The sequence below is a fragment of the Ischnura elegans genome, chromosome 2 (genome assembly GCF_921293095.1).
Source record: "Ischnura elegans chromosome 2, ioIscEleg1.1, whole genome shotgun sequence".
In the NCBI taxonomy this organism is placed as follows: domain Eukaryota; kingdom Metazoa; phylum Arthropoda; class Insecta; order Odonata; family Coenagrionidae; genus Ischnura; species Ischnura elegans.
In genome coordinates, this window is record NC_060247.1 from 64,952,361 (window position 1) to 64,980,358 (window position 27,998).

The window sequence follows — 27,998 nt, forward strand, 5'->3', positions numbered from 1 at the left end:
GAAAGGTATTATGTACATAAAAAGGGGATTCACAATTTTGGGGAGGAAATCCTGTGTAGCTCTGAAAATTCTCAGTATAACTCTCTGTAGGCAGTGAAATTGTGGAAAAGAACGTTCGTAGACCTAAGATTATCATGGGTAGAATATAACCCTACATAGGTATTTAGTTTTATCAAATAATAGAGATACATCAAAATGAATTTTGAGGTAATTAAATTACCAGCACTTTATTCTTGTTGACCCTATTACAGGCTTTATACAAGTACATATACATATGTGAAACATTTGGTGGGCAGTAATGGTGTGTATTACTTACTTTATAATAGTTTCTATTTAAAGTGGTTATTTTACACACTTAAAACTCTAAGAGTACCAACATTGGGACACTGTTAATCAGTGAGTATATTAAATTTTCTGAGAAATTAGTAATTACAGAAATAGTTCCAATAATCATTAAATCTCATACTGCTCATGAGATTCCTTTTTAAGGCACATCACTTGAAAGGTGGAGATATTTTAATACAAAAGATGCACAATTATGCAATTCACCTTAACTCACCATGTTTTTAGCACTACAGAGTTATAATTTTGGACGCAGCATACAATACAAACACTTCTTTTATAATAAAGTTGACTGTGTCAGAAAAACATGGAAGTAGTTCCATTATGGCACATGAGATTCCATTTTAAGGCACATCATGAGAAAGATTGACATCTATCAACTGATGAGTAATGGCTGTGATTATTTCAAATATTAACCTGCCACTGCAGATTTAATAACTTTCAGAACAGCACACATTTTAAAATACATACTAAAAATTCATTAGAGAGTCAATCAGCTGCATTATGAGGAGCTATAGCAGCTACAATGATAGGGCAAGCAAACAGCATTACTAATCAACTGATTATTCCAGATTTTAGTTACATTTACAATCTTTACATTGCATAAAAATTTAATTTTAATGAATACATACATAATTGAAATTCAACCAAAAACTTCATATCAACAAGAAAAGATACGTAAAATATGACAAAAAACTCTATTTTGGCATTAAAAACAAGTGGGAGGATAAATTCAAATAATGGAATGCAAATTCATATAAACAGACCTGGTGCCAACATGATATACATAGAGGGGTACCTTATAGACAAGTTTGATTGGTATAAAATTTAATTTCTCTAAACTCTCTTCCTTAATGGACAATTGCAAGATATGTATATTATTCCAACACATTTTGGCACCAAAAAGAAAAGTTATCCCATTCATAATAATTGCTTTTCAGTCAAATTTCAGCCTATCATATTGTCCAATCAAAATCTCTTATTTAATGTGTGGATTCCTATGTGTAGTATTCCCTCACAATCACCACATACTTAGCCAACCCATTGGCTGAATTTCTCACACAATTCTTAATCTCACGTTACTACTTATTGAAAGTAAAAATGACCACATATGTAAATTGAGCACATTTCTTAAAGTAAATGTCTCCAAAACTGGAAGAGTATTTGTACATAACCAGGCTATATCTTCCCTCCATAATATTTTCCCAACAATATTTCAATTAGTACACACTCATTGAGTTTTCAAAGAGTGAAGCCAGGTCTTCCTCAGACTGTGGTCTTGGAGCTAATTTAGTGATACGGTGCTGAAAATATTAGAATATTTAAATGAAATTAGTAAAAGTAGACAACTTTACACAATCTATTGAAAAACACTGCCATTTTAAATGAACTTTAGATTCATGTAAGAGGCAAATTGTGATCATTAAAAAGGAGGATAAAAAGGTAAATACCTGAGGCAGAGTTCCTTTCACCAAAGATGGAATATCATCCTTGTTGTATCCTAATTCACCTAAGCCATTCTCAACCTTCATGGTCTGCATATACTTCCTCACGGTATCAGCCAAAATAAGACCTGCAGAAAAATGATGAGTGTAAAAAAAATCATAACACAAAATTTTAACTGAAGGTTATGAACAGCACTAAGACTAGGGATCACATTAGATATAAAATGCATGCTGATTTAATCTTTACCCAGTAGCGCCAGCAACAGGATGTATAATGGGAATACCCACAGTGAACAGTTAACAGTTCATTCGTATTAAGACATGTTAGGACCAATACACTTAGCCCAAATTTACCAGCTTCTCTGAAGTTGCTTATCTGAAGTATTCCGTCAATATGCATGCATGGGCTTTGAAATCTAGCAATGACGGCTACTCTAGGATAAATGTACATTTTTGGTCTTTTCCGTATCATTAAAACCATACATAATTACAAATTAATGCTGTGCTGAGTAGTTGGATCTCAAATCCCGTGCTTCGAGTACTATTACAAATGTCAAGTCAAGAAGATTCAGCGAGAGCTGTTGAGAACGGAAGGTTTAGAAATTTGCTGACAGGAAGCGCTATCATCAAACTCGTGTATGAATCCTTTATAATATTGATAGATCATTTAATTGCCTTGACCCTAAAGGGCCATCAGCACGGTGCATAGGCACCAACATCTAGTTTGTATAGAGGAGGATTCAGATATTGGCAGGGAGAGCTGGGCTAGCTTTGCTTCAAGTGTTTGGACAGAGACTGGCTTCCTTTCACTAAAATTACCATATAAGCGCATGTAAGAGGCACACCTTTTTTCCCAGAAATAGCAGCCGAAAATGACATGGGGTGTGCCTATTACACAAACGTTTTATCTTCCCCCCCTCCCCTTCCAAGTCCATGTGCTTTGGTTTTCAGTGTGAGTCAGTCATCTAAAAACCAAGGTCAAAAACAAACAGGAGGCAGGGGAGTTTCTCCTTTAGTGACATATTTTTAAAATTCTCCTGTTCGCCTTTTTTACTCATAAGTATACTCGTAAGCATTGAGCCGCGTTGATACGTCGGAGGTGAACATGGAAAAGATCGCGGGGGTTTTTTTGTCAGCCCTACAGTGAGCACGCTAGCGGGCATCCTCCAGCATTTAAAACTGCAAATTACAGCAATCGCACATCTAAATTAGAGAAAATTTTAGATTTGAAGGATATCTGGTTATTAGCCAACAACTGTCTTGCTGAGTAATTTCCATTGCACCCTTGGCATAATTTTTCAAAAGGCATCTTCAGACACTATTATAAGGATTATTGCAATTGAAAATTATATTGTTGATAAAACTCAAATAGAGTGTTACCAAATTGTTTAATCTGGTAAATTATATGCGAAACCTACAGCACAGAAACTGAACTTTGCGGCATTTTGCCGTGAGCCCTCCCACTTTCAGGTTTCCCATTTGCTTCCACTTAGCATTACTGGACGTGAATATTTACCCCTTATTGTTCCATGCTTCCATTCCATTGGTTCGGTTACATTTAATCCTCACGCTGCTTACGGAACTGGTGGTAGGATTAAGAAAATGTCCAGAAATGATAGTATTAATTGTCCGCAATCTGGCATGAAGGACCTAAACATGTGCCCGAGGGTCGTGTGCCCCAGGTTATGATAAATGTAAGGCGAGGACAACTTAAAGCAAATGTGAGTTTATTTCCAGCATCTGACAAAGGGCACGATCATCTTCGTCCACACGCTCCCGGCTTTCAACACTGATTGTAAAAACCCAATGACATCCACACCGAAAGCGAAAGGGATTGAATGAGGAAGAATTACTGACCCTCGAGTAACGGTATTGCCAGGGAGCCCTCATGCTGAAGGGTATGAATGAATACCCCTTGATGGAGTCCATGGGAGAAAAGTGTCGGCCGAAGAGGCCAGACTTGGGAATCCCCATAATCCTTGAGAACGGCAACACTCGCCACAGGAGCTGACAAGGGGGAGGTAAACGATCCAAGACTGTTTACAAAATATCCACGGCCGGGGATAGACAAAAGTCCCCTGGTGATTCATATCATAGAGACTACTTTTTAAGCAAAGGCGAAGGTGTGGGGTGCAAATGAAGGACAGCGATTGGCCGTGCGGCAGGTGCAGGTGCCGGGATTTTCAACTTCTTCTTTTTCAACTTCTTTGGCAATTTATGAATTTTCGCTGAGAATATCAATGCATGCGCTACCATCGGTCAGTGCTGTTCTAATGACAAATAAGGGAAAAAAGTTGCACTCTTTTATGGCCGCAGAAAAACTGAAAGTGATTAAAGACGCTGAGCAAGAAGGGAATCGTGCAGCCGGACAAAAGTCTGATGTGCCGGAATCATGAATATGAAAATGGAGGAATGAGAAGGACGCATTGCTCCAGACCAATAGGGGAAGAAGATCCTGCCGAGGAGGCTGGCGCATTACATCAGGGATAGACGGCAATTTGGCTATGCAGTGTCGACAGAAATGTGTGTTTTTAAGGCGCTTGAAACAGCCAGAGAGATGATCAACCGTAATCAGTTTAGGGCAAGTGAGGGATGGGTTCCTGCATTTTATCGACGGAATGGCTTTTCCATTAGAAGAAGGATGACAATTTCGCAGCGCCTTCCTGAAATGTATGAAGAGAAATTGATCAACTTTCAATGGTATGTAATTGGCCTAAGACAAAAAAATCGTACTTGTTAGGCCAAATTGGAAATGAAGATCAGGTACCAGTGTACCACAAATTCCAATTGAATGTACAGTCAACGATAAAGGAGCAAAATCCGTATTGATGATAACTGAAGGAGGAGAGAAACAGCGGTGCACTGTTATGCTTGCAGAATTGGCAGATGGGAAGAAACTTCCTCCGTTCGTGATTTTTAAAAGGAAAAACCTCCCAAAAGAAAAGCTACCTCCAGGCATTATTGTTCGGGCTCAAGAGAAGAGTTGGATGGACAATAGTTTGGTGTTACATTGGATTAGGTGTGTGTGGGAATGTCGCCCAACGGCTCTGCTCAACCTTCCTAATATGCTTGTCCTGGACAGTTTTCGCAGGCATTTAACAGATGGCGTGAAAAAATATCTCACCAGTCGTAAAACTGACCAAGTAATTATTCCTGGGGGGATGACTTTAGAGTTTTGCTGCCTCTAGACGTGTGTATAAATCGCCCCTTCAAAGCTAGCATTACAGAGTGGATGGCAGGCACGGTGCATGAAACAACACCAACAGGAAGAATGAAAAAACCAAGTCTAACACAAATATGCCAGTGGATCATTAGTTCTTGGAAGTTGATTCCTGAAGACTTCGTGGTAAAAAGTTTCAAGAAGTGCTGCATTACTAATAATTTGGATGGAGCGAAGACTGTATGACTTGGGATACCAATGACGAGGAAACCTCTGCTGGAGAGGACGATGATACCAGCGACATAGAATAAAGGTCAGTGAAAATGATCTTAATCATTGATGAGACCTATGATTCTACGTAAATATTTAGTTCAAAATGCCACTTCAATCTTTAGTATTGAAGGGGACAACTTGATAATTGTTGACAATCCAGGCATACCTATGCAACTCTTCACGGTAGGGAAAGAAGAAATCAGCATTTTTTTTACCTCAGCACCGATGCTAAAAATAGGGGTGCGCCTCTTACAAACGCCTACACAGTATTGCATTTCTTTCTTAGAAGCATAAAAATAGAACCCAAGAGATAAACTATCAAAAATCAAATTTATATTTACCCGCATCAGCCTTCTTTGCATTAGTAGTATCAGATCCCAAGAGCTGAGCTGCTTCCAAGTGCCGCTCAGGGCATGCGGATGCTGTAAATCTGAAGACTGCAGGTGCACTCATCACAACAGACAAACCGTGAGGAATGATGGGGTGATCATCACTGAATAAAAAAGATAAGATTCACTAGGGTTTGCAAGTGCATGAATTTGTTACTACGTAAAAGGATGTACATAGATACATTATACAGTAAGTCCACAGCTTATGTGTTCCAGCTTATGTGTGTACACACATTTGCATACTGGAACAGAAAGAGGTTTTAGACAACTGAATTGCATGTTTAAACAAATAACCTAGGCACTTCAAGCATATTTTGTCAGTTTGTAGTGCATATATTTGGAAAATAGATGGCACAACTGCTTGTTGTACATTTAAAATCAAAGTGAAGCTTAGGATTTTGTTAATTTTTGTTGTGAGAGATGAGTAAAATTACATGAATGCATACCTAAATTGCTTGAAGATTTATTTATTAGTTTTAACCCATAGACATTGCTTTCAGTAATCTTATCAATGGTGGATGACTCAGATTGGAAATTGGATGTAGACTATGGAATGGAAAGAAGTCGACGAGCCATGAATTAAATGAAGGTAGCTACAGTGAAACCTCTATTTTACACTTTTGAATGGACCACTGACAAGAAGTGCAAAATTGAGGACATTGTAAAATAGAGTATCATTATTTAAAGGCGGTGTTGTTAGGGACCTGATAAAAACTGTGCAAAATCAGGGAAATTGTATAATGGGGGAATGTAAAATCGAGGTTTCACTGTATTTCAAATGACGATAGCAGTACTCAAGAGCTTAACCTGTTAACATGCCTAGTTACAAAGAATATTGAAAAAGGTTTCATAGCCATCGTTGACTTCAATGATCTATTGGTAGTAATCATTTCGTGAAAATAAATGCACCATAATGAATATAGAGTCCATCTAAATATTTTATAAGGCATACAAAATATTGAGTAGTCTAATCTTTGGCAAAGTTAACTTAAAAATGACAAAGTTTTTAATTTTAACTTCAATTTTAAAGTTAGTTTAACACATTTGATCCAACAACTAGTACACAAAACAGTATTTCAGTATCCTGAATAAAAGTAACAGAAGCAGGCAAAATTTAGTGTAATGAAATCCTGTACGTATTAAAAGAAAATAGAGATGGCACTTTTCACAGGTTTATTTAAAGTGCTACGCGTTTCAACCGTTAGGTCATTATCAAGTACAATGAGGTACAACTTCCATTGGTTAAGGGAACATACTAGTTCATATTCATGAATATTGAATTGGAACTGATCAATTGAATTTGTTGAAAGACCAAACAATTTTACAATATGTTTGCAGCAAGCCAATATACAGTGGAAGCCCCTTATAACGACAGCTGTTGGGAACAGAGAAATCTGTCGCTATAGTGAGTTGTCGTTGTTACCGAATGCAATCTCATCGTCACAAAAAAATCACTCATCAGGCGTCACCACGGCTGTTTCTGCTGACAGGCGAAAATTGCAGCATGATAGCCGTTTTAAATCATTATTTTGAACATTTAATTCACTAATGATCATATTCACATGCAATCTATGATCAAATCATATGTAATTATGCAGGATGCTATAAGCCGAGGCATCAAGAAGTCGATTTTAAAAGTCCCAGCTTCAGACTCACTCGTACTGAACTGTGCATTATGAGCTGTTATTATCCTTATTTCTTGGATGCTCCAAATATACATGTCATAACTACCAGTTATGGCTATGCATCAGACTATTAAATGCTAAAACTTCGGAATCTGTTCAAAAATTCATACCTTCTATCTTTCCGAGTAGTAATGAAAATGATGGGTGACTGCTGCAATTGGGTGACGAAAGGAGCGTGATAAAATTTTAGGGTTCCACATGAGCATTGCAATTCTATCTTTTTCAGGTTTACGGCGGAATGAAGGTGGAAGTAATCTTCTTATGCTTCAAGTCTGCCTGTATGAATGGTTTACTATCGTGTTTCAAATCAGCCGACTCAAATGCCATCGGAATCATGAAACCGAACAGCATTACGGCATCTAAAAGCATATTAGTCATATCAATTATCTTCGGTGGAAAGGGTGAAATACTGTTTCAAATAAATATAAGGACAAATGATAAATGAAGTCCACTCTTTGTCTGTCTGTTAGCAATATTTATGTTTCGTAGAGATTCACGCAATCAGATGCAATATCAGCGGATGTAAAGACCTCTAGCGGGAGTAGCGCACACTTTTTGATAGGAATGCTGACTGGAACTGAAGAACGCTCGTAGTGTTAGGCGGCAATAACACAATTTTAACGTTTCTTAGTTCTATTGGTGGGTGGGCTGGGCAATTGTCAATGAATAATAGTACTATTTTATTCCTTTCACCAATCCTGGCATCAAACGCTCATAACCACTGCGTGAAGATAGCAGCCGTCATCCAAGCATTTTTATTTGCTTCGTAAGTGCAAGGGAGAGTTTTAACTCCCTTAAAACATAGGGAATGGGCGGATTTCCCCACCACGAACGGTTTTAACTTATCCGAACCATCCATATTGGCGCATAAAAGAACAGTTACGCGGTCTTTACTTTTCTTCCCTCCTTTGCAGGGGTCCGTTCGAGTGGCGAGAGTTTTGTCCGGGAGAAGGTTAAAAATATATGCCCGTCTCATCCGCGTTGTAAATATCACAGGGGCTGTAATTGTCCAAATAGTCTTTAAGGACCGGAGCCCAGCCTTCCACAGCATTAACATCAACAATTGATGATTCACCGGATAGTTTGTGAAGGGATATCCCCTTCCTATTTTTAAATCGTGCAAACCATCCATCCGAGCACTTAAAATTGTCTTCACCAAGCCTCTCACACAAATACTCAGCTTCAGCATTCATCATTGGGCCGGTGATAGGAATCCCTGCGGCTCTTTGCTGGCAAAACCACGAGAAAAGAGCAGTTTCTAGCTGCGGATGCTCTCCGGGCCGCAGGTGTTTTTGGGTGCTTGGACGCCCTTCTTTAAGCACTGCCGAACGAATTTGTTCTTTTTTCTTTAAAATAGTGAACAATGTCGATGTATTAATTCCAAATCGCCTCGCTATTTCACTCTTTGAACACTCTCCACTTTCACAATCTGCAATAATTCTCATTTTAGTTTTTAAATCCAAGGACTTGCGTTTACCAGCCATGGTGCAAGCAGACGGGCGGAATAATTTTTAATCTCACTGCGGAGGCGCGGGAGGGAGATGACAAAAGAGCAATGAAATGTGTACTCGAGAAATTTATTATGGAAAGAAGAATAGGAGAATATGGAACATGTGGACGTCGACGTTGGCGGAAAAAATGCCGTTTTAAAAGCATTGAATTCCAGAGATGTGGCACGTGGTCAAAAAGTCAACCTGTCGTAATTACGAATGGCGCAAGAGAGGAATCGAGCCATTATCGCTAATACGAATTTATTTTACATTTAAATCATAGGGTTTAAAATGATTCCTTGGGTAGCTGTCGCTAATTCGAGCTTGTCGCTATATCCCGTACTCGTTGTAAGGGGCTTCCACTGTACCAGCAAACCGCACTAAGAGTGTTAATATTAGTTATTACTAGATAAATTACCTGTAACCTTTAGGCTGAAAGTTGCGAACATGTCCGGAAATAGGATATGAGAGACCATGGCAGAGATGAACTCCAGCATTTCCAAATCCTACACCAGCCATTGTGCTTGCTAGATGCATATGTGAGCGAGCCTCAATGTCATCAGGACGGTAAACAGCTCTAAAAAAATGTAAATTTTACTCTCATCAACAAAGGAAGGGATGACTCACAACAGAATAATTCAAAATCAGACAGAATAGAAAATATATTATGCACAACAAAATGAAATGTTAGATCTTATTTTGCTCCTCAGTACTTTTCAGTATCCATAATTGTCTCTAAAAATTTAAGGCAGTTCATATCCTAGATGTAAGAGCCTCTAATAATGTTATTTAGCATTATTATACATAAGATTCAATTATATCATCCTGAGATTCATTGGAAAATATTTAATATTTAAATTAAGCTAGGAATAGTGAGACTGACAAGTTTGCTTCGTAATGAACATTTGATGCAGCAAGTTGTTTCCAGCTCACTCAGCCACAACATCTTCTCTCAAAATGAGTGCAAATCCTTGTTGTCTTGTGCCAAAAACAAGCATTAAGTCCATCCTTTGTAGCTTCATGGGTTCAAATCATTCACAACGTTCATTGTTCATTAAAATGTTGCAAAACAGAACCAGACTTTTGTGACAGTAAATTCATTTTTGCCAATGCATTGATTAAAATTTTTCTCCTTCATTCAGAAAATTAATTAGAAATTTTTTTTGTGAAAGAAAATTCATTTTTACCATTGTATCGATTGAAATATTTCTCCTCAATTCAGAAAATCAATTAGAATTTTTGAAACATCTGATTGCATATTTATTGCCATCTCCATTATGAATTCATGTGCCATGTTAATTCTATTTGCATGTAAATAACATTAAGTTACATAAAAATAAAGTGATATAAATGGTAATACACACTATATGTTTTAGATTGCAGTTTCAAAGTTTGTGAAATTTGATTAATTTTTTCTAATACAGCATAGGTACTCCCGATTATCTGGGCTAATGATGGGGAGAGGCAGCACGAATAATCAGAAAACACGAATAATCCAAACTTTCACTGGAATAGCATTTAATTTTCATAATTCGTATAAATCAAATGATTAAATATTAGGTATGAAGTGAAACACTTTGCACTTTCCACATAAAAATTTTATTAAACAAGATTCGACGTTTCCCTGCACTGCAGCATTATCAAGACTAAACCAACAAATTAACCATACCAATATACATACACAAATTGCACACTCGCAAACAATTTGTGTGTGTATATATTGGTATGGTTAATTTCTTGGTTTAGTCTTGATAATGCTGCAGTGCAGGGAAACATGTCGACTCTAGTTTAATAAAAATTTTATGTGGAAAGTGCAAAGTGTTTCAATTCATATCTCATAATGGATCTCCACAAAGTATCTACCTCATCCATCCAATTCGAATGAATATTACTTATGCACATCATCTGTTATTTTAGATTGCTTTCTGGAATCATTAACTGCTTTCTTTTCTTGACCGTGATCTTTTTAGTGGCAAAAATGAGATTGTAATCGCATTCCTACTGCTCCGTGTCATACATGGTTCCCGAAAACCACACATCTGTGGCTGCAAGATCACGGATTCAGAAAAGTGATTTCCACGAATGTTTCAAAACCACTGTGTGACATTGGAAACGACACTGTCAGGCACCACGCTGCATAGTCGTGACTTGCAAAAGTTGTCTGGGATGTAACTGCTATGTGATCACGGAGCACAATTGCACACCTCGATGCTAGGAAAACAGGAACACAGAACTCCCATGAAGGCAATGGGCATGCAATCATGCTATCGCACAGCAGCAGTTACAGGAAACCAAGACTCATGGGACATTGTCAACTGAACTTTATTACTACGGTAAAATTTATGTTCCGTGAAAAAGCAATGGCATTTAGGTGGATATACACTTTGCTACATTATCATCATTGATCTACGTTTAAGATCTCTTCTTGTACTGTGTCCAAGAGTGTCAATTTTGGTTCTTTCTTCAGTAGGAGAGATACTTCAATATGCACTCAACATCATATAATAAGCTTCATTCCTGTGGAATTGTGGTGACCCACTCATTAACGCTTGTTTATTGAACATGAAGTTAGTCCTCTTCCTACGCACATTGGATTTATGAACTTTTAGGGATAAGAAAATTCGAAAAATTCAAGCGTGCCCAAAATTTCAAATTTGGCATCTTTGGAGAGTGCTGATGCGACACGACGTGGTGTGGAGTAACTCGCACATTGGGCATAATCTGAACACAGTATCATTTAATCCGGTGTGAAGTCAGGAACTGTCCAGCGTTTCGCCCATTCTTCCTTCCCACGGACAGCGATTTTTTTCTGCTCCGGCTACATTGCAAGCTAGATCAGTTCATCACAATCGTAAGTTAATGCAATATTGTGATGTAGTGTTGCATTCTGGAGGATAACCACTCTCCTAGGTTTATCAATTAACGAGCAAGGTCTCAGAATGCATCTTCTTTGTACATATATCGAGGACTTGAGCATATTTTAATCACATATATTATACACTTGTCTCTGAAGATTATAAATGCGGGAGATTGCAAAAACACAAGAAATTTTGAAAAAGTATGTTTTTTTATGATTCTTTAAAAAAACGTTCGTACGAAATTTGTTATTGCAAACTTCGTTTTTACGAGCCTCTCGTTTTTCGGTCCCATGAACTTCGTAATAACGAGAGTCTCATGTATTCCCTTTCTCTCAAGTTTGACCTTGACTCATCGCAGAGTAAACATGCTCAAGTGCGACAAACTCTCCGGTTCCCTTGGGCCGTATTCAACTGCATGCGAGGCCACAGCAATTTGCGATATCAAATATGCAATTAAAGATCGTTAAAAACACTTTTCCTAAGTTACGATTGGTTAAACATTGAAGAATCTTTAAAAAATAATCCAGAGTTTTTTCCCACAGCTGATCGTCGTCAGCACTGCTAGAGCAGACGTCCAAGTAGACCTGAAACATTCCTTGTCAGCAAGTAAATAAAACAATAGGGTGGTTTCCTATTATTTTTTTATAGCCTAAATCGAAAGATTATTACTCCTGGAGTACGTATTTCACGCTTTTAGATTTTTATATGACGATATCTATTTTTCGTGATTAAATGAAAAGTGAAAATTTTCAAGCACGGGAAAACACGACGGGTAAGTATGAATGCCAGGAAAAACTCCGCGTGACGTTGTTCTGCTTCCCGCTGCCGCAAGTGAGGTGACCTTGGGGCGAAGCTCTGAGCGCTGATACGACACAGGATGCTAGCAGGTAGCTGAGTACCATGCTAGCTGGTAGCGCTTGGCTTAAATAAGGATTATTAATACCTTATCAAACAAAGAAAACTTTCCGACCTTAGCCAGTTTTAATAGGTGATTATTAAGACATGTTTCCCTGAGCTCTGTGCCTCATGCATGCATTGGTAACCTCAGACGATGTATAACTCCTATCCTCTCGTGTAGAAACTAGGTCCCTGTGACGTCACGTGAATTGGCATCGCATGGGCGCCAATCTGGCCTTTTTCAAATGCTGTTAAAATTTACCATTGCCATTCGTCTAAACCGGGATTTCTAAAACCAAATAATTTGTATATTAGGAATACCCTAATGGTGGGTAACGAATCGCAATCAATGCCTTTCGTTTTCTTTGATGAAGGAAACTACCCTATTCCATTTTATGAAGGGAATTTTAATGGAAATAATAAGTCTGCTGTAGCCTAGCATTAAAATGCAAATATACTGGTGCTTTTGCATCATTTTTATTTTTTTTTTTTAAGATCGCAGAAAAATCAGAAAAGTGTAAAACTCATACACAGATAAGTCGCAACATGGATTAACCACAACAGGGATAAACTGCAGTTAGATGATCAGGAGTGTGCTGTAGCTTTATATTCTTAACGAGTCGATTGGGCGCTTGAATTCATCAAGCGGGTAAATAGGGGGGGGGGGGGGGGGGGGAACATAGTTGTGTCACATGTTTCCGAGTCATGTGCCCATAAGTGGTTCAAAAAGCGAAAGAAACACCCCAAATATCGTTTAAATGAGTGAAATATGCGGGCAATACGCTCATTCACTGTCAACAATACTTAAGACCACCTTAGTAACCACGGTGATCAATGCTTCGGGGAACCGTTTTATTATGAATGATTTACGCAATATAAAAAAAATATAGTGTATGGTAGATGAACTTAAGCGATTTATCGTATTTCAGCCATTACCCTAGGATTGTATCACCTCTTGATTTACTCACCTATTTTTGATTTATAATGTTTGCATACAGCAAACTTAATGAAATTAAAAACAGCATTTTTAGAAAATAAACGAACAGAGACTAATGAAATGATTATCCCAATAATTATGTCTCGAATAATGAAGTAATGTTCGGATTTCTCTGACGATGTATGTCTCTCAATGGTGTCAATTTTTGGATCTAAGGAAGGTTTATAACAACAAAACGCATTGATTACAATAAATATATTAATACGGTTATGAAACTTGAATTGGAGAAAGAACCGAAGAATGTTCAACTGTCCCCGTTGATGTTATATTCGGTAAGTAATAGCAGTTCGATATATTTTACAAAAACGTAGATTCGATATGTGTCGAATGGGAGCTTGGAAAGCAAATATATTTAATTGGTGCAGCATGAACAATGCTATAATAAACATATTCATAAAATTTCTTCGGTTTAACATCAATAGTTAGACAGATACGAAAAATTGCATATTTGCTACCGTAATCATCGAATTATCAAGTATACTGACACGTGAAGTTAAAATGTCGTAATCCTATTGATTTATCTTCCCGTTTGGTCATCTACCCTATAATTCATGGTCAAATACGCCCGCGGATGTAAAATCCTGCATGTTATAGCAATTCGACATATTTTAAGAAAACGCTGAATCGATATATATCTAATGAGACAAAACATGCAAAACATATTTCCATTGGGGTTTGTGAAGAATACCAGGATGTGCACATTCACCAAATTTCATTGGTCCAACGGATATACGAATCAAGTTATGCCAATTTGCGTATTTTCTATAATAATTGAATTGATATTTCGACTATACTGCATCTGTAATATAAAATCCGCAATGCTTTTGATTTTAATTCCGGTATATGGCCATTTACCATATAATTCCTAGTCAACTTTGCCCGTTGATGTAAATTCCTGTGTGTTATAACAATTCCATATATTTTAAGAAAAAGCAGATTCGATATATATCGAATGAGAAACTATACACAAAAAATGTTTCCATTGGGCATTGTGAGGAATACCAAGTTGTACCCATTCACCAAATTTCATTGGTCCAACGCATATACTACTCAAGTTATGCGTATTTGCTACAATAATCGATTCGATCTTTCGATTAAACTGCATCTGCACTGTAAAATCCGCAATGCTGTATATTATAATTCCAGTTAATAGTCATCTACTCTATAATTCCTGGTCAACAATGCCTGTGGATGTAAAATCCCAAATGTTAAGGCAAATCGATATAATTTGGAAAATGAAGATTCGATATATATCGCATGTGAGACCATATACAAAACATATTTCCATTGGGCATTGTGAGAAATATCATGATATACCCATTCCCAAAATTTCTTTGGTCCAACTTATATAGCAATCAAGTTATGCCAATTTGCGAATTTGCTATAATGATCGTATCGATCTTTCGATTATACTGACATCTGTACTGTAAAATCCGCAATGCTATTGGTTTAACTTCCAGTCTACGGGTATTTTCTATATGATTCCTGGTCAACTATGTCCTTGGATGTAAAATCCTATATGTTATAGCAATTCGATAAATTTTAAGAGAAAGTCGATTCGATATATATCGAACGTGAGACTACATACAAAATAAATTTCCATTGGGCATTGTGAGGAATACCAATATGTACCCATTCACCAAATTTCATTGGTCCAACGGAAAAACTATTGAAGTTATGCCAATTTACGTATTTGCTATAATAATCGAATCGACTTTTCGATCATACTGACATCTGTACTGTAAAATCCGCAATGCTATTGGTTTAACTTTCAGTCTATGGGTATCTACTATGTAATACCTGGTCAACTATGCCCTTGGATGTAAAACCCTATATGTTATAGCAGTTCGATATATTTGAAGAAAAAGTAGATTCGATATATATCGCACGTTAGACTACATACAAAACATATTTCTATTGGGCATTGTGAGGAATACCAAGATGTGCACATTCGCCAAATTTCATTGGTCCAACGGGTATACTTTTCAAGTTTTACCAATTTGTGTATTTGCTATAATAATTGAATCGATTTTTCGATCATACTGACATCTGTACTGTAAAATCCGCAATGCTATTGGTTTGAAATCCAGTCTATGGGTATCTACTATTTAATCCCTAGTCAACTATGTCCTTGGATGTTAAATCCTACATGTTATAGCAATTCGATATATTTTAAGAAAAAGTAGAATCGATATATATCGCATGTGAGACCATATACAAAACATATTACAATTGAGTATTGTGAGGAATACCAAGATGTACCCGTTCACCAAGTTTCATTGGTCTAACGTATACGCTAATCAAGTTATGCCAATTTGCATATTTGCTATACTAATCGAATCGTACTTTAGACAATAGTGACATCTGTACTGTAAAATCCGGAATCCTATTGATATCCCTTCCATTCTTTGGTCAATGCGTTATTCCTACCTTCTCTACTATCCCCGCTTTCAAAATTTCGCCTATGTTCTTATATTGGTGACGTATATAGGGCGATGCGTGTATTTCTTACGGGGACCTAATACAAAAAGATATAAATTCATATTGATATATCTTCGTTAGGAAACAATACTCATCTAAATAATTTATGTGTACGCATAATTCATTTCTTCCCTTACATATTTTTATAATTTTTATCCCCGTAACTATGTAAATAGGTCTGAAAAATGGCTCAATCGAATGCAACCTTTTATCGATCATAACTTCGACTGTAATCGCTCGATTCGCTTGATTTAACTTTTGTCGAAGAAAAGACATTAACAGTAGTATTATATATGACTTTCACATTCATGCCTTGATTTAGAAAAAAGTTATTAGCGATTTAAGCGTAACCAAGGAGATTGGTATCGATATAACTCGCACATGAATCGATCGAGCGAAATGGTCATCATTGCAAAAGTTGACCATTTTGATAAAAGTATTACCCTAAAAATTTCATTCATGTAGCTGGAACGGTTGCTATGATATTCAAGATTGTATGCTCCCCAAAACAATGGCGACAATGATTTTTCGCTTGCAGGACATTTTTCGGAATTTAATTATGAATTAACCAAGAGGGTTACGGCGAAAGTGAGCTTAAACGTGAGGGTACGAAGTACCCTCTAACGGTTTTTCCAGAAGAGTCCAAATTTTCATATGGCACATGTCTCAAGGCTGAAATCCGAGTTTGAAAATACGCCCTTCACGACAATGTAAAATCGAAATCGTTTATTCCTCGGAATTGTTTCGACATATGAAAATTTCAAGATAGCCAAAAAATCAACCAAAAAATCCTCCACCAAATAAGTCAAGGAATTTGTCGTACGATTATTGCAAGTTGGTCAAAAAAAATCCTAAACTTTTTCCATAAGAAAAGCATAGAAAACGTTCAAAAAATAATAAAAAATACTAAATATCAATTGGTCGCCATGACAACCATACCAAAAAATCTACTTTATGTCCATTGAATATCATGTTCCTCAAACGTTTTAAAGTACAAAATAAAAGCGAAAAAGTTTTAGTCCCATAAGGCTCCCATGTTAATTCAAGTCGATATATCTCGAAAACTAATCGACTTTTTCAAGTTTTAAGATTTTTCCTCCCGATGAATTTTTTTTCACTTTTACATCCAATAAGCCAAATATCCACACCTACCACAGTTTGGGCTGTGAATTTTGATGAGTCAGTCAGTGGTTAACCAATTTGCCATCTTATATTAGCTTAATATTTAACAGTATTTAGCTGTTACCATTATATTTTCTGCAAAATTTTGTATTTTTTATACAAAACTCATGATATTTGAGGAAAAATAGGGGCATTACGTAAGTTTTATTTAGATAGGTGTAACATGAAGCATGATGAAAGCAGTCTTACAATATGGTGACAATATATCTGTTGACTTTGCAGAGTGAAATAAAAATGTAATAATTATATAAATGACCCGGTCACTACCTTCAGTCTAATAGTGTGTGTGAGGATTTGTGGCACGATCGTTTTTGTCGTTGAGCAGGTTGAGTTTATCTAACGTCACACAGAAGGAGTATGACTCGCAACGTAATGATTTTATTCAAAGAACTCTCCTCCTTAAGTTTACCATAGGGGTGACTCCCAGGTTACGATAAAATAGTAATTTAAGGGTAGACTCTAGAATTCACAAATGGATTTAGAGCTTATTGGGGATGAAGCCACACGTACTGGCTGAGTATCTATGTTTTACCACTTACTCCGCATCATAACTGAACTGATATCCTTAAAAATAAAAAAATATGTCTTTGTGGCTTTGTAAATAATGAAGTAAGCTTTGAAAACAACAAAATAGCAAATAATACCATCTACCATGCAGTACACCTGGTATTGTAGCTCCGGTTGCCTTATTAGTCACTCAAGGAACTTGCAATTGATTTCACTTGCCCACAGTCAAGTCACCACTTACTTTTCTCCCACAGGTTTTAGGCAAAAAAGGAGGGACTATACTCAGAAAAATAGATGATTTTCTGCCCTCTCTTTCCTCTAGCTATTATTTATTTATTATTTAGTAATATTCCTCTAGTTATTATTTATTTCATATATACTAGTTATTATTTATCTAGTTTGTTCCTCTAGTTATTAGTTATTACAAGTTTATTATTGCATACATAAGCCTGCAGTGGATACAGGCAGGATTTAAACTACACTTATTGATTCACAAGCCTGGAAAAGCAAATTGGCCAGAAAACCAATGAGGGTAAAGAAACAATCCGAAAATAAACTAGTCCAAAACATGTGGATAAGGATTTACCTTTCAAAATACTTGCACATAACCTGCAAGGCATAGCGAGCCCATACATCAGACACTGGGTTCTGTCCTTGATAAGCAGGTCTCAGAATAGGATTTTCAGGGCAGGGTGAACGCTGAGTGTATGGAATAGCAGTATATGACTCCAAGGCATGGCAAAGAACATCAAAACTGTAAGATGATAAAACGTTCAGAGCAAATTTTTATCTCTCATAACATTAATTGAGTATGAATTACGTATTACTATTTATTTTCTGAAGCTATTAGAGGACAAAATAGAACATTCATTCAACTTAACATTACTATTATTATTTGAAAATATTCAAATTCAACAAGTTGATAACCATTTGATGGAATTTTTGAGCTTTTGTACTCCAAAAATGACAGCCCAGAAAATCATTTCACTGCTCACACGGTCAATTGCCAAGATTTTCACATTATGTTCATACATTGACCACCTCCAAACCCCCCATCATTTCTGGAATAATTAAAAAGATGGAAATCTTTATGGAGGCTCTTCAATGAAATTTTTTTGATAACCAGCTTAAAAAATAGTAAACAAATAACTGATGAATATCTAAAAGGCACTCGCCTACACATATCCGACACATTATTGCTTAGAGGTATTTCATACCATCAAGGCTCTGTGGAACGTGAGGTACTCCCCAAAACAATGATCTTAATCCACCCCCGTGTTAATAATACTCTGACATTAGCATCCAGACCAACTAAATGGCCACTATAGGATCCAGAAAGAGGGATGGGGTTGCCTATCATGGCCGCTATCCTTGAGATTATAAATACAAATGCTAATCATCAATGGAGCTATCCCTCATTAAGGCCAGAATTTGAAAATTGTTCAATTGAGTTAGTGACAAGAATTACTTTTCAAGAGTTATAAAAAAATTCAAAAATTCACTTTGAAACAGTAGCCATTTAAATTTTTCTTTCTTCTCACATGTACCCATGTCATACAAATGACCAGGTTAAAATTCTACATAAAATAACTATGTATTATGTTAAATTCATAGCCCATGGGCTCCAGTTTTCATTGAGTACCTTCACCAGGATACAATGAAAGTATCTTCCAAATGCCAAATGTAGATAATAATTTTTTCAATACAATAAAGTACAGAAATAAATTTCCCAAAAACTCTTTCTGCACAAAACAAGGAAGAAGTATGAGGCATCAGAGATAGAATTAAGAGATAACAAAAACATTTAAGAGAAGGAAAGCAATTTTTCATAGATTAAAATTGGTAACGTGGGTATTTATGCAAACATTGCAATAAAAAAGCAATCAAAATACCACTTTATCAAGGCAAGCAAAGCCCACAAATGAAAAATGATTATTTTGATAAAAATATGGCATGAAAAAAAAGAGCCAGTTAGTCAAAAGAAAATAGAATTCACATCCTTTTTAACATATCAAATTGGACAGAAGCACAAGCCAAGAAGCAATGCAACTTACCCACTGTACACACAAACTTTCTCAGGGAGGGACAATGTGTGCAGAGGATCAACAATTCCTAGAGTAGGTCGCAGTGCTCGGTTAGCAATCCCAGTCTTAGCCTTGAGTGGTCTATAATCAAATATACTCACGCCTGTCGTCTCACTTCCAGTACCGGAGGTGGTGGGAACTGCAAATTGACCACACCATGTAGTGTCCTTCAATTATATCTTACTTATATTTTGTTAAATATTGCACTAATTCAGGAGTTTTTACGCTTAAAATATGGGCCTTATGGTCTTTTATTACATTTAACCTGTTGGACAAGCAAATGCATCGATTAACTGGGTAATGAAATGCCCACTGAGATGGATTTAAACCTAAAACATCTTAGGTAGGCTCACAGTGACTCAACCCTTTTACTATTGAGCATGGTACTAGATAGTAATTGATTGATCTTTTATAAAGTGAAGACAATGCACATATGACACATTTTAAGACCCAGAAAAAAAATTAAAGAATACATGACATGAATGCTATGGAAAATATTCTAATGAGGTAAAAATAGTGATGTGTGAAAATCACATTTTCAATTCTAGTTAAGAGAGTATTATAAAAAAAAGTTTCAAGTGGAGTTTGAGAAGGGTACATTGAATGCTAATTCCATGGTCATGACAATAAAGATAGTAAAACAGCTAATAAAAAAGAACCATCAAAATTTTACCAATCACTAGTTTGGTGGAAAATGCACATTAGGTTTCCATCAAGAAATTTCTTTATTTTCATTTTAGGAATCGGTTCAGATTGTAGTATAGAGTGCTATTTGGAAGTTACTTGTATTATTACAGTGGAACCTCGTTAAAGCGAGTACAGGCTATTGCGAGACCCCTGCCATTACGAGAGACAGCCGATGCATCATCAATTGACCCTACAATAAGCAAGTAAAAAAATTCGTTTTTACGATGCCCTTTTGGTGTTGGCACTCGCCAAAGCGAGAGTTTCCATCGCCGGAAAACCTTCACCAAGAGTCCCTTATCTCTGTAATTTCTTGCAATCTGTTAGAAATGAAGTTAACATGGAGTGCTCAGTCTCAAATTCATGTAGTAAAATTTCGTTCGATAAATAAGTATGTAGTTCATTTTGGTGAAAATATTGTGGCATTAAAATTCGCGAATGCTTGATCTTTTGTTCCTCGAGCGGCAGAAAGCAGTCGGCAGCACACCCGCGCGTCCATGAGTTGCGTGGATAGAAAGCATTTGATGGCAGACACCATGGCAAAAAAACACCAAACACGTGTAAGCAAGAAAATAAAACTAATAGAGTAATATGAGTGTGGCGAAATTAATTATCTTCCTATTTGCTCTTCGCAATTAAAAAAAACAAAAGAACCCGTGGAAGAAAGGACTCCGATCCCAAGTATCTTAAGAAGTATTCCTCGCGTGATATAACATAGACGAAACCGAACTCTTTTACAACCTACTCCCCGACAAAACCCTTGCAGTACGAGGTATTTCTTGCCAAGATGCTTCTAAAGGTAGGTAGCGCACCTTAGCAATGATGTAGGATGTACGATGCAATGATACTCAGCGTGAATTGTCCGTATGGACGTACTTATTCTCTGTTGCGGTTACAAGTAATAGTCATGATCACAATGCACTATTCACAAGGGGGAACTATTTGCATCAGTGGTCGGAGTCGCACTGGTGCTCTCTTCCGTCACCTAGGTAGCCGAGCATCTCTTGGTGGCCACTGGAAGAACTCAGAGAACAACTGACTCGTTTGGTGCCATGTCGTATGCATTTGGCGCCGCCACAGAAGACATATGTGAAGAGCTGATGCTGCACTTTTAGTTTATTCAATTTAAAAAATTCTGCATTCCTTTTTCATGTTTCTCAGTCATTATTGAGAACGTTAAATCAATAAATTCACACTTTTAAGTAGTTTTGGCCTTAGGGACCATCAGATGTGTATACCTTTCCGTTTCTTTGCCGCAATTATTACCCATGTGAGTTATGTTTTTCGCAGTTTCTTGCATCTTGCTTTTGTTTTACTAAGTGACATCAGCATAGTATCTGCGTTATATTTTTTCGTGAAATAATATCGCATTAGCATCTTTTATAATGTTACCAATTTTAATTCAAATCGTTTTTATTGCAGTGCCATGGTAGTGTATTATTTCAAATACGTCGCGAGCGTAACACTCAAAAAGGAACTTTTTTCTAACAACGGCAATTTTAATCACATCATTTTGCATGCTTAGCAAACTTTTTACCATAGATAATGAAGATATTAAATTAGGTAATAGAAAAAGTCTTCCCGAGGCAGGATCGTTATACAATCTTCCCAAAGCAGATCCATTAGTGTATTATGCACTTGGCTGCAAGGAAAACGATTAGGCAAGCATATTCGGGAAAGCAAGATTTATTATAGAGAAATTATGGCTGAGATTCAGAGGTAGTTGTAAAATCATTGAATGTCATTACTTGCAATCAGAGGCTTCAGTGGAACAGTAACAGGCAACCCTTTCCCGATTGGAGCGTTCACATAATCAAGGAAATCTGCCGCAGGATCTGAAGCATACAGGTTGGCTGCTTTGGCTGTGTCCATGACAGATCCACCACCCACAGCAATTATGGCATCAAAATTTCCAGCACGAGCAACCTTGGTAGCATCCTGCAAACTTAAGATACATTGCATTCACAATTAGGACATTTGATAATAAATTGACGAATAAAAATTCAACCCAGAACTATCAATTCATCAACTTCAGTTTAGGGTCTCACAACAGTGGTAGCTTAGGAACCCAAACACTCACGGCTTTTAGGCCCTTATTAGACGAGGTAGCCAGGCGACGTCGCCAGCGATGGTAGCTGGCGACGCACTGGCTACCAAACCTAGTAGCCAGTTCAGTAGCCAGAATTTTTCCGTTTTCTCTCAGTTTGCTGTGAACTATAGTGGAGTGCGTTGTGTGAGTGGTAACGTTATCTTAATTTTGTGTCGGCCAACTTCTGGCACTTTTTCACGAGCTCTTCATGCTTTTTCTTTTGGTCGTCTTTTTGCGGCTCTTCTTTTTTCTTCTTCTCTCCGCGTTTCCCTTCCACTGAATCAGAAGATGTAGGCATTTTCTCAACTGGCGTGGACATACTGAGCAACTCACCCACTCACAACCGAACACTACACAACAGTGAGCAGTACCAAGCGAGGTGTACTGACCGAGTAGCCTGGCGACCTTGTGTAATAAGCTCCGTATGCTACAACGCAGCGTCGCCAGTATGGGTAGCCAGTGGCGACCGGAGTGGCGACGGGGCTCGGTAGCCAGTCAGTCGCCAAAGTGTGGCTACGTCGCTGGCTACCCTCGTGTAATAAGGCCCATAAGAATCAATGACCCACGACAAGCTGGGTAGCCAGGTTCGTTGCTGGCGACGTCGCCTGGCTACCTCGTCTAATAAGGGCCTTAGGTTACATATTTGCCCACTCAGAATGAATCCGTTTCTGATGCCGTCAATCCTATGAGACTCTGAAACACCCCCCATGTCACCCTCTATTTTGGAAATTTCGAATTTTACCTCTCCCCTGTGAGTACATGTATGATGCAATTGTCTGTGCAGAAAAGAATATTTCTAATCATGCAACCAATGACGATTATTATTGTTATTATACTAAAAGTGCTACTAGCCTCCACCAAACATTTATAAGAACTAAAAACTTGACTTACGCCCCATGGTCCTATTGTTATTTAATACGCTTCCACCAGAAGTTAAGAGAGTAAAGACTATGTCCCTCTTTAAATATTAGCTTCGTCATTTTCTTTTGAAACACTTATCTTATTCTTTGGATGAATTATGAAGGTATAATCCTGATCATTGACCTCCGAATTGAATTTGACTGAACCATATTTTATGACACTTTTACTTAAACCCCCTAAACCTTTTACTTAAACTCGGTGTTTCAATCCAGTTAGAGTGGATGGGTGATGATAGAGCTCACCCCAGACTGAGAAAATGGCGATTTTCATTGATCATTCATCATTGATTCACATCCAAAGCTGATTTACATATGATAGCAACATCCCATTGGCATCCTAATGCCAATGGCAATGCATAAACAAATGTATTAGAGCACAGTCACAAGCTAACTCAAATAGACCATGGATGAAATTTGTGGTGAAAAAAACGCCTTCGAAAAACGTTTCACTGTCAAGTCGAAAAATTATTCATGGCAAGTTTCATCCTTAGAGTAATAAGGAAAAACCCTCTTCAATGTGAATTCAATTCTAGACTAAAATTCAATTGATAAATACAAACTGTTTGTTAGTACTACTTAGGTCTTTTAGCAAATGAAATTTATTATCCATTATCATTGAAGTAGTCAATATCAGATGCTTACATAGCCATGATAAAAGATGCATTTACAGCAAGTTACAGCACATAGTGATACTTGAGACCTACCTAGCTTCGGTAGGTTCCACCCTCACTCTATCATACACGTCAAAACTGACTCCATACTTGGTGAGGGAATCAACTGTTGACTTGAGAGGTTGGAGCTTAGCCAAATGTGGATCAGTCATAACACAAACTTTTTTTGCTTTCATGTTCACCATGTCCATTCCAACTTCCCTGGTTACCCCAAGGCCATAGCGAATAGTAGAACATGCCATCTGCAAAGGAACACAAATTTAATCATCACCATTTATATGGTAGTAAAATATTTGAATCACTATACAAACTCAGGAGGGCCTAATGAGACAATCCATTAGGATATCTCCCGACCACGAAAACTGTAAAAACCTAGAATACTCAGGGAATTTTGGTCTGCTTATGTGCTGCAAAAATATATTTTTGCAGTACAATGCCAGGTTAACAGACGACTCTTAAGTGCTTGCAATGTTTTATGTCAACGGAAATTACTTTTTAAGTTAATTTACTTTGGGTTCATATTACTCTCACACTTGGTTTACTTTAGCTCTAATGTATTTTTCCATGATTTTCTAAGGATGCAATTGCTTCAACATGAGTAGTGTAAAGGATTTTGATGAGACAACTCTGTGAATGCTGGAAATAACCTCATGCATTAATATGTGATGCACAGTTAAATAGAATATGAAGATTGTTTCTCGAACCTCATCAAATTGGGGTAACTTGCAATAGAAGATAAGTTTCTATCACCTCATCATGATATTATGCTCAGCCTTAGCATGACTTAAAAATTATTACTACAGTCAGTAATTCCTATACCCCCATGAGCAATATTATTTTCCAAAAATGCTTATATGTATTCCGGACTGAATAGCACCTTGGAAAACAGTAATACCTATGGAAATTTTATAGTAGCTTCACGGTGGATAGCCTGAGTCATATAGGCAGAGCCTAGTTTTAAAAAAATTTAACTGAAGATTGGCAACTAAAAATATAAGTTGAGAAAAAGTGGTTTTTCCTCCCATTAATCATAATAAAACTAGTTGTTGCAGCAATAGTTGTTCTCTAAATGTATATAATTTAGCTAATGAAGTGTATAAAACAATTAGCTTCTCAAGTTCAAAAATGTATTCTCTCTTTTGTAAAAAGTGTCGGTAGACCTTTCCAACCAAACCCAATTAAATGTAGGACCGACCAAGAAGTAATTTGGAAAGCTATCCCTGAGAAACAAATTATTTCTTTGGAGAAATTGAAAGAAAGGTAGCAAGTCTTGTACATTTTTTAATTAGCCAATAGTATAAGTATTTCTTAAATACTACAGACCAACATTCAATAGATTTCAAAGATTTCTTCGAGAATTTAGAATGCGAGTACTGAATAAAAAGTTATCTCTCAAGGAGGATGATGTTAGTGTATTATTGAGTTTTAATGTCTGCACCCCACTTCGCTTTAGCCCACTTGGTATTAAACAAAGTTTGTACCAGTAATTAAAAAAACAACACTTATAGTAAGTTATTGCCCAAGGATGATAAAGTTGATCATTAAATAATTTTAAGGCACGATTATCAATGGGCAAAGTCTCTTAGGCCTCTCCTTTGCTTTTTGATTCTTATGTATAAAAATTAATTTGTCCATATACTTAGGATTTCTGACTTACTTCACCATAATTTACAGAGAACTCATTGAAATCGATGACTCAAAGAGTATGTATTACTTTATGTCTATAGGAAATTACCTATTTAAATTAATTTACTTTGGGTTTCTGTTTGTGCAGTTCATACTATATGGTTCTCCTATGTAACAGGAAACCATGCAACTAGGACTCAAATATTTTCATGCTGCCACTAACACAAGCTACTACTTATCTCATTTTAATTTTTTGGCTTACCATTAAGAGCTAAATGAGCTCTATCTTCATTAACATATATTCATACACTACATTAATGTTTTACTAGTCACTGTGTCCTTAAATTTCTGTTTTCAAATCAGACCACTAAGTCCAGCAGTTTACTCCAGGCTTTTGATTGTTAGTTAATGAAATTATTAACGGAAATCAAATATGATACTAATACCGCCTAGTCTATTCTAAGCTGTACTAGACTTCAGTGTGATGCACTGGGCTGATATAGGATTATTTCATTTTCTAATATGACTGCAGAGGACAAACACCCAGAAGTTAAGAAAAGAATATGCAAATAGTACCGCTGAATACCTACAAATTGTTCAATTAGGCACTCACATTACTTATTTGATAATAACCACTTTTAGACTAAAATCTGAGGGTTTTCTTCAGGAGGGTTGGGTAAAATCATGCCAACTTTGGTTAACCAGAATATGAGACAGCGGTTGGCTTAACTTAAAAATATTATACTGTTACTGAAAAACAAAGTAATTCAAAATTACTTTAATTTACACTGATTACCTCTAATAAAAGAATTAACGCCAGTTTTTATACTTTAAAAAATTTCAGCTACACACAAAACCAGTTCTAAATATGCATGACTACTTAATGCAATGTATACATTAGAATTGTCAAAAATATGATAAACAGCCAATTGAAAGGGAATTTTGCAGTTCATAAAAAAATGAGTTCATTCAAAGTTCCAGCTCCCAGGTATCAGCCACAAAGCTCGCAACAAGTTATGCTGGCCTGGAATTGATTTGGATTTACATTTTATGCAATACTTTATGCATCATTGCTTTACCTACGATAGTGCACAACTTAAATAACATCTCAATAGTTTGCCATTGCTTTACAGCTATAAGCTAGTGAAAATGAATTGATGGTGTTGTCCATAAGGTTAAATTTCATTCCTCAGCCTTCATTACTCGCAATTACATTCAAGGTCACACCTGAATATATCTGATCCTCATCGAGTGGATTAGGTGAGGTAGTTAAAAAGGACTGAGCAAGAGTGCCAGTGCCTCTTTTCTCATCATGCTTCATCAAGATACCACACGGAGTATCATGTTGTGCAACAAAAATCCAACCCATTACAGATAACTCTCGTAGAGTCCTTCCCACAAATTAATTGGGATTTTACCATCTATTTTCCCGTTTGTTTTCGCAGTTATTTCACACCTCACTCCAGACGAAAATTAAATATTTTATTGCATAATTGCGGTGAATGAATTGTTTCATTTAATCGAGACCTACGCTAATCCCAATTAATTACATTTGACACATATGAGTTGCATGTTATTAGATACCAAACGAATACCGCTTCTTCGGTATGAATTAGGTAGTTATTAGTTCACGTTGAAACGGGTATGGTGCTCAAGGAATGATGTACAAACTTCAAAGGCGTAATCCGTGGACGGCTTCTCATCTTTGACGGATGTTGTCTGAAATCGGTGGTCAGGGGATATATTTGGGATGACATAACTACTTCCAGTGTTAGAATGCGCTGGGCACTTGCACCTGCGTATGGAAATTAAATTGCAGCTATAAATACTGGATTAAGCGCTATTGCTACGTGCTCAATTTTCAAGGTTATAAATCATTTCATTAAAATCGGTCAGATAATCTTGAGACTGCATTTTTGCATGTGATAATTAGTAACTTACGAAATGCTGTTGACGACGCGAATTAAATCTAACACTCTTTTACGAGACCCCATTTCTGAAACAATTTCTGTTGATTCGCAAAATTACTCCTTCGCTCACTTCTCACACCAACCAGCCACACACACCAACACACATCCACACTGCCCAGAAATTGCCGTGCTCGAAAAAAATTATACTTTGTATTGATATATTTTTCAATGGCTTAATGTCGAATTTTTTTATTACAATCTTTTTCGTGCTAAGTGGGTATTAACTGTAAGAACTGCTATTTTTCTTG

General features: G+C 36.8%; 1 protein-coding gene across 1 annotated transcript; it reads right to left on the reverse strand.

Moving 5' to 3' along the window:
- Positions 1-196: 196 nt before the first annotated feature.
- On the reverse strand, positions 197-27,955 carry LOC124153876 (hydroxyacid-oxoacid transhydrogenase, mitochondrial). Its single transcript, XM_046527258.1, has 10 exons — positions 27,722-27,955; positions 27,452-27,575; positions 24,188-24,396; positions 22,223-22,419; positions 19,761-19,929; positions 18,293-18,460; positions 9,203-9,361; positions 5,562-5,713; positions 1,794-1,915; positions 197-1,646 (listed from the first exon to the last, which is right to left on the reverse strand). Exons 1-10 carry the CDS (start codon positions 27,772-27,774, stop codon positions 1,563-1,565), a joined length of 1,437 nt encoding a protein of 478 aa, XP_046383214.1. The 5' UTR covers positions 27,775-27,955; the 3' UTR covers positions 197-1,562.
- Positions 27,956-27,998: the final 43 nt, after the last annotated feature.

What these genes read in the sequence shown, in the direction of transcription:
- LOC124153876 (XM_046527258.1), bottom strand. Translation starts at nt 27,774, where the DNA reads ATGGGGTCTCGTAAAAGAGTGTTAGATTTAATTCGCGTCGTCAACAGC. An exon ending in CCACGGATTACGCCTTTGAA is followed by an intron (nt 24,397 to 27,451) that starts GTTTGTACATCA and finishes GTTCCTTTGCAG; the next exon opens with ATGGCATGTTCTACTATTCG. An exon ending in ATGTGCAAGTATTTTGAAAG is followed by an intron (nt 9,362 to 18,292) that starts GTAAATCCTTAT and finishes ACATTTTTTTAG; the next exon opens with AGCTGTTTACCGTCCTGATG.